This window comes from Lytechinus variegatus, chromosome 18, assembly GCF_018143015.1.
Source record: "Lytechinus variegatus isolate NC3 chromosome 18, Lvar_3.0, whole genome shotgun sequence".
Classification (NCBI taxonomy): Eukaryota; Metazoa; Echinodermata; class Echinoidea; order Temnopleuroida; family Toxopneustidae; genus Lytechinus; species Lytechinus variegatus.
The window spans coordinates 2,664,817-2,678,877 of record NC_054757.1 but is presented as its reverse complement, the minus strand read 5'-3'; the positions used below and the strand labels follow the sequence as shown (position 1 = coordinate 2,678,877).

Genomic DNA, 14,061 nt, shown 5'->3' with positions numbered 1-14,061 from the left:
CCCTAAAATAAACAATCATGCAAACAGCCAGTGTATTGACAGTGTAAAATTGAATCAAGAAATACTGTATATAAATTTGTTCAAAGTATTCACTTGAGAGTGGGTGAGAGTTGCACATACTTGATATATTTTCAATATTGTGATTTTCAATATTGTGATTTTCAATTCCTCAAAATGAAGAGGGAATGATTGTCTTCCCATAATTAATAAGTTGTGTAGTCGGTCGTTCTATTTAGTGTAGATTCAGATACTGCTTGTCATTGCTTTCTTTTACATGTAAGTCTAACTCAGTCAAATCCCTTGGGACCTTTTAAATCGTTTAAACTGGGGTGAAATTTGAGTTTAATATTTATGATGTGAAGATATAAAGAAGAAATGTACTGCATATATTGGTATGAAATAATGCTTTGAGTTTAGCGATTATTCCACTTATTTGATGAATGCAGAGTCTACCGTACATGGATGCAAACTTCTTAGAAGTTAATGTTAATTTCATGGAACTTTTTTTATGTTTTCATTGCAGAGAATGATATGGACGAGGCACCATACTACACCCATCTAGGAACCGGTCCTAACCTACCCGCCATCAGGGAGCTTGTTGAGAAAAGGTATGCGAGAGTCATAATTACCGTTAGTTTAGTTTGGGAGATATAGTATCCTTTTGAGGGATTTGGATGCTCCATAGATTACATAAAGCTTGGTCAATACTTATTAGACCATATTGTATTGGAGCCAAGTCTGGAAAGTGGTCTAATAATTATTTCCCAGCCTGTATTCATACCTCATTTTAGTATAGACAGACACAATTTTAAATCAAAGCCGGTTCTCTTTCCCATCTCTCTCTCTCTCTCTTTGTTAATCAACCATGTCTGGTTGTTGCTCAAAAATAACCCATGGAAGGCAAGTTCGTAGACATTGATTAATGATCAGTCAATTGGAATGATAATTGAAATGTAATATCATGCATTAAGAGTGTATTGACTCTTGATAGTGTAAATACATAGCATTGAAACAGATTCCCTTATCCTAAAGTACACACCATAACATAGCACGAACCATGAAATCTGACGTACTCCAATAACATCATATCAAACTAGGGGTAATATAACCTCCCGTCAAGAGTATCCCTCGCTGGGGGTATCAACCGCAGAATTACGCTTCCTCCTTGCTAGCGAGCCTGCGTCATTCATAAAAAAAACTCACCCAATTCTCTCAACGGCGGCCCCTCGTTGCACTACTCTCGATTGGCATGTAACCAAGCTACTGCCTTGTACATCAAGTTCTATTTTTTCTCACTCATGGTTAGTTTTGAACCCTTATCTCTTTGCTTGTCCCATATTCTTTCCTAGTTCCATTGCATTAAAGCCTTCTAAAATAAGTTGCTTTATTTCTTTTTCATTTTCCTTTTTCTATTTTGTTGTTGTTGTTGTCTTGATTTCTCTCTTCAGAACTTGCTCTTGCATTGTCTTTGTCATCTATTCTCATCCCCCCCCCCCCCCCCCGCTCTCTTTCTCATTTGCTCGCTCCCTCTATGTTTTATAATCTCTAATCAATTTGTTCTGGACAAACCAAGACCCTATTTTTTTCAGTGTCCTTCATCTGCTTTTAAATATGCAACCTTTGAAAAGTCATAACTCTTGACTAATATTTTTTCCCTGATATCAGGTCAGTTTTCAATTCTATTTTCTTTTACCTTTGCAAAAATTTTCTTTTCTTATTTGTACATGTGTTTTCATCACTTATTTATTAAACATTTCTCCCCCTGTCTTCCTTGTTCCCTCTCTCTTCTTGTCTCTCTCTCCCTCTTTTTTTACCCTTATTTCCTCAGTAGCAAAGATCCTATTTTAGAATACCCTTGCTTGTAGATCACTCATATTTCTTCCTTTCCTGTGCGGGGATATTTTTGGCTATCTTCTGTGGTCGGAGGATATATGACTGCTGTCATTCCCCCCAATAGAGAATGAGGTTTTACACATGACATGATATAACATGCAATATGCCTGAAGGATCTCGAAATATCTCACTTAGCATATACATCCGACATTTAGTATCAGTTTCGGTCCTTTACACTGAATCTATATAAAATCAAAATTTGATATAGAATGTAGACAAATTTTATATTACGTCCAGCAAATAAATTTACATTTCAAGTTGTCTAGGAAACATGATTCATACTAGCCTCCCTCCTTAAAAATGAATGAATTAATTAATAAATTAATAAAACTAGAATTTGAATAATTGAATAATAATAGGAAATATGAGTACAACATAAAAGTTATATAATTGGAAAACTTGATGAATTAATGAATGGATTCAATGAACAAGTACCTGGTACAATCATTATGTTTGTATGAGAATTAATCAAGAAATACTTGTGCATCATCTTTGAATGCAGTCAAACTTGTTATTTCCCATGATTGAGACAAAGCCTGTTTGATTTATCGTAGCAGTTTTTTTTTCCTGCAGGAAATGTTTGTTATAATTCTAGCTTCCTGTCAAGGTCACTATATTGCAATGAGCCCTGTTCAAATAAGGCACAACAAAGTTCAGGCCTGTTCAGATATGGCATAACAAACTCAGTGACATATTATGTACAAAGTCAACGAAATATGGGCCCGACCAAAAAAAATTTTGTTGGCTAACTTGTAAAAGATATTGACTAATCACATTTTAATAATAGGGATTGCAGGTATATGTAACTTAGGGACAAAAAAAATCTTCCTTTATTCTACAATCAATGTGAAATATTTATCAACTGTGATTTAGTGGTTTGGAAAAGCTTCACTCTGTCAGGCAGTGTACTTCCTTTAAAAAGTAATTTAGTGATGTAAAATATCTGATATTTTTACAAGGCGCAATGTTGGAAAGGCGATATACAGGCTATGTGTGAACAGATCCACAGTACGCCTAGGTAACATAAAGCCTTGGAATCAATCGTAAATAGAAGACAATTGTTTTGATTGGATATTGCCTAGTAGCAATTGATTGCAAACCTTTCTTTTTTATTTCACTCTTCCAGGAGTGGTTTCCAGGGTGGTCAGGTGAGGATAGAGAAGGTGGTCTACTCCGGCAAGGAAGGAAAGAGTTCAACAGGATGCCCCATCGCAAAATGGGTAAGTCAAAGTCTGTCAAAGCTTACCATAATAACCGTGCTTCTCAGTCAAGTAAAGTTGCCAGGGGGCCGTTTCATAAAGCTGTTCTTAAGTTAAGAGCGACTTTAAGAACAATTGGGGGTCCTTACGCGCTAAACCATCGCCTATGAATGTACCATTTACCACAAGAAAGGATCACCAGATATTCTTAAAGTCGCTCTTAACTTACGAACGGCTTTATGAAACACCCACTGGGTCCTACAACTTTTCAGACTACGATTGCTGATGAAACATAGTCTGCAGGTACAGACCCTGATTGTGGCTGTGGTCAACAAGTAGGTCTTCACAAAGGCTAGCACCTATAAAATTATCAGGGCTTCAATACATATGTCATTGTAGGCTTCGCATTCAGACCCCTAAATTCAATTGAAGGGTTTGCGCAGCAGACTAGATGAATCCCCCCCCCCCCCCCCCCTCATGGAAAAATTTTCTTTTCACAATCATTAGCTAATATGAGGCTTGCAGACCCACGATTGAAAACCAGTTTAAATTCCTTATTTAGTTAAGAATCATAGACCAGTGCTTCCCGGTCAATTAAACCAAGGATTTCACTGATATTGTCAAGATCTGACAACTGTTATGGAATACCATTCTTGAAACACTAGGGCTGTGTTATGTACTCTTGAATATCGGCTCATTTAAAAACTCAGGCTTTGATTGAAAGAACTCGTTCCCTTTCATGTTCAGAAGGACTGCAGTTAGGGGCAGCGTTTCATGAAACCTCTTCTCTCTGATTCTGACAAATCAACTGTCTTAACCAATCGAATGCAAGGATTTTAGTAGCTTATCACAGTCGCAAGTTAGAATCATGGCACACTTTCCATTTGTCTCTGGAGACTAGATCCTACTAACCCCACTATGATCACCTAGTGAGCCAGGGATATGATAACCAGACAGGATTTATGAAATGACAAATGATTAGTTACATCCTTGTGTCACGATTGTCCTCTTTCGATCTGAGCTAGGTACCCGTTTTACTTCCCATCTTGGGGTCTCTGTCATGAAGGTCAGTGATTGATCATAGTGCTGATTTATGAAATTGATTGCACGTAGTTATCAATGTAATCAGTTTTAGAAATCATCCTTATGTTCAATCGTAATGCTTTGTGTAACAGGACCCAGATGTGATCTGTACCTGAAGCAGATGAAATGTCTGATAGATAAGTAAGATATGCTGAGAATATGAACATAGTGAAAGTGAAAGTGAACAGTCAGCAATTATAATAATTCAATGTTTTCTTTTTATTAAAGAGACTTTAATGAAAGAGGCTAACTTATTCATCATCCTCATCCCCATTTATCTTTTTGCTTCATCATCCAAGGCATATCACATTGTAAATTGCCAACTCGTCTATTGCAAACTTATCCACTCATCACATAGTCTACCTTCATGTGTCTAATGCCATTCCGTCCATCAACATTTCGTCTAACAACCATTTGGTCCAATGACCATTTAGTACAATCATCACTTTGTATAATCACCAGTTCATCAATGACCATTTGCCTCATAACCATTTGGTCTAATATGCACTTTCATTCGCCCAATTAACACAGTCCAATTCTACCAAATGGTATATGGACTAAATGGCTGTTGGACCAACTGGTTATTAGATGGAATGGTGAGTGGACAAAATGGCATTTAGAACAAGTGAATAGGGAACAAACTGATGGTAGACCAAATGATAGTAGACGAGTTGGTAATTGGACGAATTGGCATTAGATCTATTGGAAATAACCTATCACACCACCTTTATGTTACCATTTCTTCCAGATCATCCGAAGATCATCGTTGGATGAAAAGATCCTAGTCCTGGTTCGACATCGACCTGGTCATCGTTGTGACACGTCATACATCATCATTGCCATCGTCGCTTGGGAAGGGGTTGACGGCTACGTAGCAGACGACACGTATGAGATGCTACGAACGACGCTGCCCAACGGAGCTATCCCGACTGTAAGGAGATGTGGGACTAATGAAGAGTGAGTATCAAAGGGAAAATTCAGTCACAGCAAGACACCGTTCTCACTACCATCCTAAAACTAGTTTACTGGAAACTTGTTTAGTGGAAACTAGTTTCACGTGTAGTGAGTAGCAGTCTTGGAAGCGATCTTCCAAACCGGTTCATGAAACCACCCAGCGATGTAGTTTTCAAGATCGCTTTGCCTTGTTAAACTGATTTTAGCGTGAGGACATAACCGTTCTCCGGAAGCGATCTTCGCACATTTTTAGCACGCTACTCCTCACACTGTAGAATTTCTACGCTGCGGTTTCAAATTTCGCACTAAAAGTGTCGCCCTAACAAGATTTTTTCCCATAGCAACAAAATGGCTTTACTTGAAGTGATTTTGAAAAACACTTTCGGGTGATCAAATGGGAATGCTACCAAAGCGATCTACCTAACTTGTTTCCAGTAAACTAGTTTAGAAAGCGTAATGAGAACTGTGTCATTTTTTGTTTTAGTAAAAGCAGAAATATACATCTATTATTAATCAGGGTTTGACAAGAGTCCACCAAAGAAGCATAAAGGTGTTAATTAGTAGAGATTTGAATTTGTAATGGCACAGATATAATGTGTTTGAAATTAACATCAATTTTCTTAGAAAGTTGAGGTTATGTAGTTTGATTACTATGAAGACTCCACAAGTGAAGACCGTTTAAAAATCCCAGTTCTTTACTTCAACAAAATCGGCCAGTGAGGCCACAATGTATTTTTCAAAGGGAATGCAATCTTATCGCATACATCACTATGGCAGCCAATTCCTTCTCAATGTGTAATCGAGTTACAAATTTGATTGCTTTTGCAACAAAATCAGAATCTTAGTGATTCTTGTAAGAGTAATGCATTTAAATTTGAAATAAATAAATGTGAATAACTTTTTGTCATATTTTGATTTTGCTCTGTTCAGTAAAACCTGTGCTTGTCAAGGGTTTAGTCCAGATTCCTGCGGTGCATCCTTCACCTTTGGCTGTTCCTGGTCCATGTACTACAACACCTGTAAGTTTGCTCGAAGCAGGACACCGAGGAAATTCAAGCTCCTAGAATCCAATCCAGAAGTGGTAAGTGTGGTCGTAGCTACTGAACAGAGTCTGAAAACTCTCCTATCATGCATGTCCAAATGTGGATTGACGCATAACCCTACTGTTTGTCAAGTTACGCTTGACTCTACACACAACGCGTATATGTTCTTAGGTGTTAAGTCAGTGACAGTGGGATTACCATGTGGCACAAGAAAGGGTTACCAGTTGTGCATAGTCATTCATAATGTTTTATGAAACACCCACCAGGGTCCTGTAATACAAAGGTTAGCGATTGATCGTACACTTGATTTTCACGATTGATTGTACATTGTAGTCAATGGAATCAATCGTAGAAAACGTCCTAAGATCATTGCTAAGTTTTGTGTTACGGGCCCCTGGTCAGTCTTGAGAAAGAAAATCTTCAAGAGTGATGCCATACTTTGATACATTACTGCAAAGATAACGGATTGGGCATATTAATACCTAAATAAAACTTCAATATATTGTACTAAAGTTTACTTCACTCTCTTGAACTGGCATTGTTTTAGAAAAGAAAAGATAAATTTGAAAAATGCATTATAAATTTCATAAGTGATATTGAAACAAAGGGTAATATGGATACTTTTCCAGTGATGGCAACATTTTTTGAAGCTGTCTGAGTTTGGCAAGGTAAAACATATCCATTTATTGTAGCTAAGGTTTCTGAAAGTTCAGATCTTCTAAGTTGTCAACACTCCTACAAGTAACTGTTTGCAGTACATTGTATTTGATTTGTGAAAACTGCTACGTATCCTTGGAAATTACTGTTTTCCACAAATTGTGTCTGTTACACAGGTCTGTTGTATCAAGGGGAAAAATACACAAAAAATAATCTTTCATCCCTCAAAATATAATGCTATTGATGAGATCGGCGTCTTTGCAAGATTCATCCAAAAATTCTATATTTTTCACTAACCCCTTCAGGAGGACGTACTGTCAGATCGCTTCCAGAACCTGGCCACGGACCTTGGTCCTCTCTACAAGCGCCTTGCTCCTGAATCATTCAACAATCAGATTGCTTTTGAGGAAGAGGCCGGTGAGTGTAGGTTAGGCAAGGAAGCTGGGAGACCGTTCGCTGGAGTGACTGCCTGTATGGACTTCTGTGCCCATGCCCATAAAGACCAACATAACATGAACAATGGCTGTACTGTGGTAAGTTCTCAATAATCATTATCAAGTTGCAAATATATCTGACGGAAGTAAAGTGTTTTCTTTCTGAATCCTTTCAGATTTAAAGGACAAGTCCACCCCAACAAAAACTTGATTTGAATAAAACAAGAAAAATTCAACAAGCATAGCACTAAAAATTTCATCAAAATCGGATGTAAAATCAGAAAGTTATGACATTTCAAAGTTTCGCTTCATTCCACTAAAACAGTTATATGAACGAGCCAGCTACATTCAAATGAGAGAGTCGATGATGTCATTCACTCACTATTTCTTTTGTTTTTTATTGTTTGAAATATGAAATATTTTGATTTTCTCGTCATTGTCATGTGAAATGAAGTTTCATTCCTCCCTGAACATGTGGAATTCCATTATTTTAACGTTTTGTGCTTCAGGCAAGGAGGTTCTAATCATCAAATTCGTAAAAATTTAAATATTGTATAATTCAAACAATACAAAACAAAAGAAATAGTGAGTGACATCATCAACTCTCTCATTTGGATGTAACTGGCTCGTTCATATAACTATTTTTGTTAAAAATAAGCGAAACTTTGAAATGTCATAACTTAATTTACATCCGATTTTGATGAAATCTTCAGCATTGTGCTTGTCTGATTTTTCTCTATTGATTCAAATCAACATTTTTCTGAGATGGACTTGACCTTTAACTTAGATGAAGGTGGGATCGGTTTAGTTATCAAAAAAACAGAAAAAAAATTAGCAATAAGAAAAAAATATGAAACATGAGACCTCTTGGCAATGAGTGGAGTGCTGTGGCCCAGTGGATTAGTCTCTGGACTTTGAAACAGAGGGTCGTGGATTTGAATCCCAGCCATGGCGTAATTTCCTTCGGCAAGAAATTTATCCACATTTTGCTGCACTCAACCCAGATTAGGTGAATGGTTACCCGGTAGGATTTATTCCTTGAACGTTTTAGCGCCTATTAATATGGCAACTCAGGGTAATAATAGGATACATAGTATCAAGGCACAGTTGAGTATATATGGACATATTATTATTTTATTATCTTTGAGGTTTTAATAGTTTTAAATATCAGATCTCACAAATGAATGCCAGTTGTTTTAGTAAGTAATGACTACCAAAGTGTGTATATGTATGAATAAAATGTGCCAAATGATTCTTGTAGAAAATGTGTTAATTGCTGAGATGTTAAACAACTCTTCCTTTTTTTATCATTGCAGGTGGTGACGTTAACGAAAGAAGACATACGGAATAAACGTCCTGCTCCTGGAGACGAACAACTCCATGTCTTACCTCTCTACTACCTTGACAGCACTGATGAGTTTGGCACAGCCGAAGGTCAGCAGAACAAGGTCCGCAACGGATCTATAGAGGTACTCACCCACTATCGCCACAAGATCAGAGTGCATGGTGGAGACCCTGTGGTGCCAAAGGGCGCCATGAAATCTAGGAACTCCTCAAGCAGTAACTCCAGTCCAGGAAGAGCCAAAGCTGCTTCTGCTGCAGCAGCTCAGGCTCAGAGAGAACTGGAGAGGGAACGAGAACGGGAGAAGGAGAAGGAAAGGGAAAAGGAACGTGAACGGGAGAGGGAGAGGGAACACGAGAAGAGGGCGGCTGCAGCAGCAGCATCATCGTCATCGTCTCAGAAGGATGTCGGTGGTGGTCATGGCATACCTAAGGTTGAGCAGCCTGTGCCCCCGCATATGAATCCCCAGACAATGCAGATGTGGCCTCACTATCAGCAAAGCTTGGAGGCATTAAGAGCTCAATGGCCAGGGATGGAGATTCCTCCAGGATTGGTTGGGGGATTGCGACCTGAATCTCATCATGCTCTTATGATGATGAATGGACTGCATCGTGACATGCTTACCCCAGGTGGTTCAATACCTCCTGAACTGGCCCACATGTATGCTCATTATGCTCGCTTCCTATCTCCTGGGTACGTCCACCCTGCAATGGCAGACATCATGCTTCGAGAGCAGCTTCAGAATAACCCTGCAGCCCTTGCAAGATTCATGGCTCCATTTGGCCAGGATCCCTATGGAGGATCATCATCAAACCCATACATGCATCTTGCTGCGCAGTATGGAGCTGACATCAAGCCAGATCCAGCTATGCTGAACAATCCTCGACTAGAAGGCTTCTACAGTCCATACCTGAGTCCTCACTTGACGTCACCTCAAGGAAGGGAAGCAGGCCGTGAAGGGTCTCACCATCCAAGTGATGCCTCAAAGTTTCCTTCTCCTACCTTGAATGGTGTCCGTCCGGATCCTCATCACCCTCACACTAGTCAATCCCACCATCCAACCTCATCATCCTCAGCAACACCATCTTCAACATCATCCGCTCAGCCACACCTTCCCTCCTCCCACTCACACAAAGATGGTATCTGGAGGCCTCCAATATTCCAAGACAGTCCCAAGAAAGAGTCCACCTCTGGAGGTCATCACCACGGCACCAACAGTAGTTCCCGCCCTCCAGAATCACGCACCCCTCAGAAGTCACCTGCCTACTCTCCATCCGTAGACAAATCCATCAGACCTGGTGACCCGAGAGACCCTTACATCTTCAGGGATGACACTCCTAGTTCCAAGCCAGTCCATCACCATAAATCTGAGGGAAAGTCGTCCAAAGTCAAATCAGAACCCCATCATTTCCACCAGGCATCGCACCCTGAGAGACTGACACCTCATGAAGGCAAAGACATCAAACCAACCTTGCCAATACCAAGTCTTCAGGATCCAGCCAACACGCCACCACCAGCACGGACTGAGGAGGAATATTTCTCTGACAGCGATAAGTGCTTCGAGGACCCAACCATTGGTGGGGTTGCCATCGCACTAACCCACGGCTCTGTTCTCTTTGAGTGTGCCAAGCGAGAACTGCATGCTACCACATCAATCCTCAACCCCTGCAGGCAGCGGCCAACCCGCATCAGTCTCGTCTTCTATCAGCACAAGAGGATGACGTATAAGAACCATGGTTTGGAACTCTACGAGAAGAAGATGGCTGCTCGGTCTCTAGAACAAGAGAACAGTGACTCACCCAGCGGGAAGGGTAAGAAGAAACGACCAGCTTCAACAGACGATGCTAATAAGGAATCAGCCAAGAAGAAGAAGTCAGAGGCTGACAAGTCCCAGATCCCTACAAAATGTGCAGTTACTCCTTCCACCAATACGACAATTACTTTGGCCTCGTATGCTTTCCCTACTGTCACCGGGCCCTATCAAAAATGGGTTTGATAAAAGAATTTAAGCTCAGGTTGTATCTTAAGGCTTTCAACTGAAATCAAGACCAGAGCCCTGTAACACAAAACTTAGGAATTGATTTGTACATCTGATTACATATAATGATCAATACAATCAGTCATGTGATCAATTATCAACTCTTGTGTTAACAGGGTTCTGGCATTTTTTTAACTATTTGATTCAGTAATCCCCGTCATTCAAATTGGAATATGATGTTCCATGGATCTTACCTTGTGAGTGACATGTCTATGCAGAAAATTTATGCATAAGTCCTCCATATGCAATTGTATAAGAAATAAATATTATTTGTCCCTGACAATATGATAAATGAACAATCGTATGTATTTGTCCTTGGGTGCAATATTCTAAAGAGTACATGCACTCTCTATTGAGACCATGATCATGATTTAATGACATGCTTTCTAGCATCAACTAGAACTGGACCAAAAAATAAATTGTATAAAAGATTACAAAATATAGAATCAATATATATTTCTGAGAAAAATCGCAGATAAGTAATTGATATCATGAAATCTGAAATTCCTAATGATTTGTGAATTAAGATTTTTTTTATATGCATAGGAATTTTTAATTGTACAATAAAGCTGTATTGTATGAATATGTTTATGTGTTGGATTAGTGCTGGCAATGCAAGTTTATTTTCCAAAGTATTTCAATACACGCTCAAGTGTATCATTTGAGTGTTTTTAAATGATATAAGGAAGCTGAAATGTGTGCGCATGTATTGTGATTTCCCCATATATAAATTATGATAAGAGAACATATACCTCGATCATGCCATAATGCTTTTGGTAAAAATACATTGCGTCCCAGGAAAAAAAGGGAAACCGGGAATCCCATGTCTTTTTTTCTTCAAAGGAAAATGAATTATGATATTTCATTTACATTGTTACTAATATGAGATAAACACTTCACAGAAAATATTTGCTATTAAGCCTTTGATCTCAAATTAAAGAGGAAATTCCACTCTTACCATAAGTATCAAATTTGTAGTAAAAATACATTTTACAATTGTGAAATTCGTCTCAGAAACAGGTTTCCTTTTTTGTGGGACGCACATTACATCTCATGAGAGAGATTGTCATAATTTCTAGAGACTCAAGTTATTTGCAGGTACATCGTTGTCCCAATCGGTCAGCGTTTCATAATGTTTGTTCAAACCTACCTCTCAACTTCAATTCCTTCTTTTCTTTTCTCACCTTTTTTAAAGAAAACATTTAGTTCCAAGTTTGTTTTTGTTTTTTATCTTCGTTTTCAGTTTTGTGTCTACATTTTTAAATAGAATTGAAATGCTGCTGCCCTGTATTTTATAGAATTGTATTGATTCATGTCCTTATGAATAATTTATGAATTATGAATAATGGTCAGTAATATCAAAAAGGAGACATGCCAAGAAAGTCTGACCAAAAATGAAAATGTTAATAAGATAAAGAGAGAATGAATATTGGTCAGTTTATCAGATAGCATGGGGGCATTGCGGCTCTGCAGTTAATTCCTGGAAATGTCCCATTTTTTTGGAATGATGTTTTAAGCAAGTTTTAGCCTCACCAGCTGAAACTTTATGTTGATGATTGCCTGTCATAGCTACAAGTAGAATTATGACCATTTCTTTTTTAATATTGATAAATGGCAAACCCTATTGATTCGGTCACTCACAAATCTGAATATGTTTGTGAAATTTAGATTATTCAATAAAACCTCTCTTAAATTTGCAATTATACATTTTTAAACGGTGCAAATTTACAATGTTTATTATGTTTGATATTTGCAACTAAAGACAATTTTTGAAACCCTTGGTCTATTGGAAAATGATACATTTCAGCAAACATTGTGGTGCTTTCAGTTATTTTCTTGAATATTTTCTGAGTATTTATTATTATTCAGCCATCTTATTTATATTATTGTGCAGGGATCTGTTATTTCTGTGAGTTATATAAGGCCCACTCTCGATAATCAGTTCTACACCCAACTTTCTGGAGCCCCCATAGAAATGTTATGACTTCTGATGAAATGCTGAATAAGAGTTACCAAGGATGAATTAAAATCATGAAACAGCGAGACTGGACTTGATTATCTACCCAGAATAAAGATGATAAGAATTTTACCCCAGGAAAGGGGATAATCTGATTAGTTTAGCAATGCGTGTGTTCAACTTATTATCAATGTGCAAAATTCGCTTGTAAAGTGTTTCTTAAAATTGTATATATCTGTAAAGTTTTGATTAGTTCAATATTGTGATATCACTGAGATTCTTTCAGTAAACTATTTGAAATTTTTCAACTGGAATTTTACAATCAACTGCTGGGCTTTTGAAAAGCCAGTGGATTTTAGAGAAATTTTTGTCAATTTTTAATGAAATGATGATTGGAAAATGCTGTATATATGTATTATGAACAGGTTGGGAGCTGGTTTTATGTGTGTACATTTTATGGATAGAATATTGTGTAGATATAGACATAAGACTCGCAAGGGATATGGGGATCTAAAAATTTGAAAAATTCTTCAATTTTGATTAATGAAAATCTAATTGAATAATTGACTCAATTGATTTCATTCTAAAATGTGATTTCCCTTCTCTACAAGTGAGTTTTGTTTTGTTGTGTGTGTATTATGTATTTGTGTGTGTAAAATGTTTAAATATTGCATCAATTATGATGAATGGATTTCAATTTCTTGTAGTTAAGTGAAGAGAAATTATGTGATTCTTTTGTTAGGTGAGCTCGGCTAATTTGTCTACCAAAATTAAATTTGAATGTCTGATTTAGACATCTCTTCTCAAGATACCATAGTGTCTCCTTTTCTCTTTTTAGTGTTAGTAAGATAAGATCCTTGGGTTTTAATTCATTCACAATTGCATTGAATGATATGTGGTTATATGGAGGTGGTGGTGATGACGATGATGATGGTTATGATGGTGATGGTGATGATGATGACGATTATTATGGTGGTAATGATAATGAATTTGGTGATGGTGATGATCATTATGGTTATGATGATGCTGATGGTGATGATGATAGTGATGATGACGATTATTATGGTGGTAATGATAATGAATTTGGTGGTGATGGTGGTGGTGATGGTAGCAGGGATGATGAAGAGGTTGGTGACGATGTTAGTCATGGTAGTGGTAGCGGTGTTGATACGTGGTGGTGATGATGATGATGATGGTGGTGGTGGTGGTGGGGCCTATCTCGGTGATGCTGATGGAGGGTGCTCTTACAGACGGGAGTTTGAGAACTAAAGCTATATTTTCACAAACATATATTACCGCGAGCTTATAAAATGAAATTATTTCGAGCGCGAAGACATTTCATAAATTGGCAAGATGACGGAACAGGGTGCAAAGCGGGAGCTGAAATGTTTGAATTACTGACCCGAGAAAGGAACATTAAGAATCGTCTGTAGGAATGATGATGATGATGATGATGATGAC

General features: G+C 38.0%; 1 protein-coding gene across 4 annotated transcripts in view; it reads left to right on the top strand.

The window, feature by feature from the left end:
• The window catches only part of LOC121431739 (methylcytosine dioxygenase TET3-like), a 40,527-nt gene extending 27,116 nt beyond the window's left edge, over positions 1-13,411 (top strand). For all 4 annotated transcript variants that reach the window (XM_041629429.1, XM_041629431.1, XM_041629430.1 and 1 more), the window contains exons 4-9: positions 524-608; positions 3,020-3,113; positions 4,924-5,132; positions 6,060-6,210; positions 7,135-7,362; positions 8,580-13,411. In XM_041629429.1, coding sequence (XP_041485363.1) covers positions 524-608; positions 3,020-3,113; positions 4,924-5,132; positions 6,060-6,210; positions 7,135-7,362; positions 8,580-10,601 — 2,789 coding nt within the window. In that variant the 3' untranslated portion in view covers positions 10,602-13,411. The remainder of the gene's footprint in view (positions 1-523; positions 609-3,019; positions 3,114-4,923; positions 5,133-6,059; positions 6,211-7,134; positions 7,363-8,579) is intronic.
• Positions 13,412-14,061: the final 650 nt, after the last annotated feature.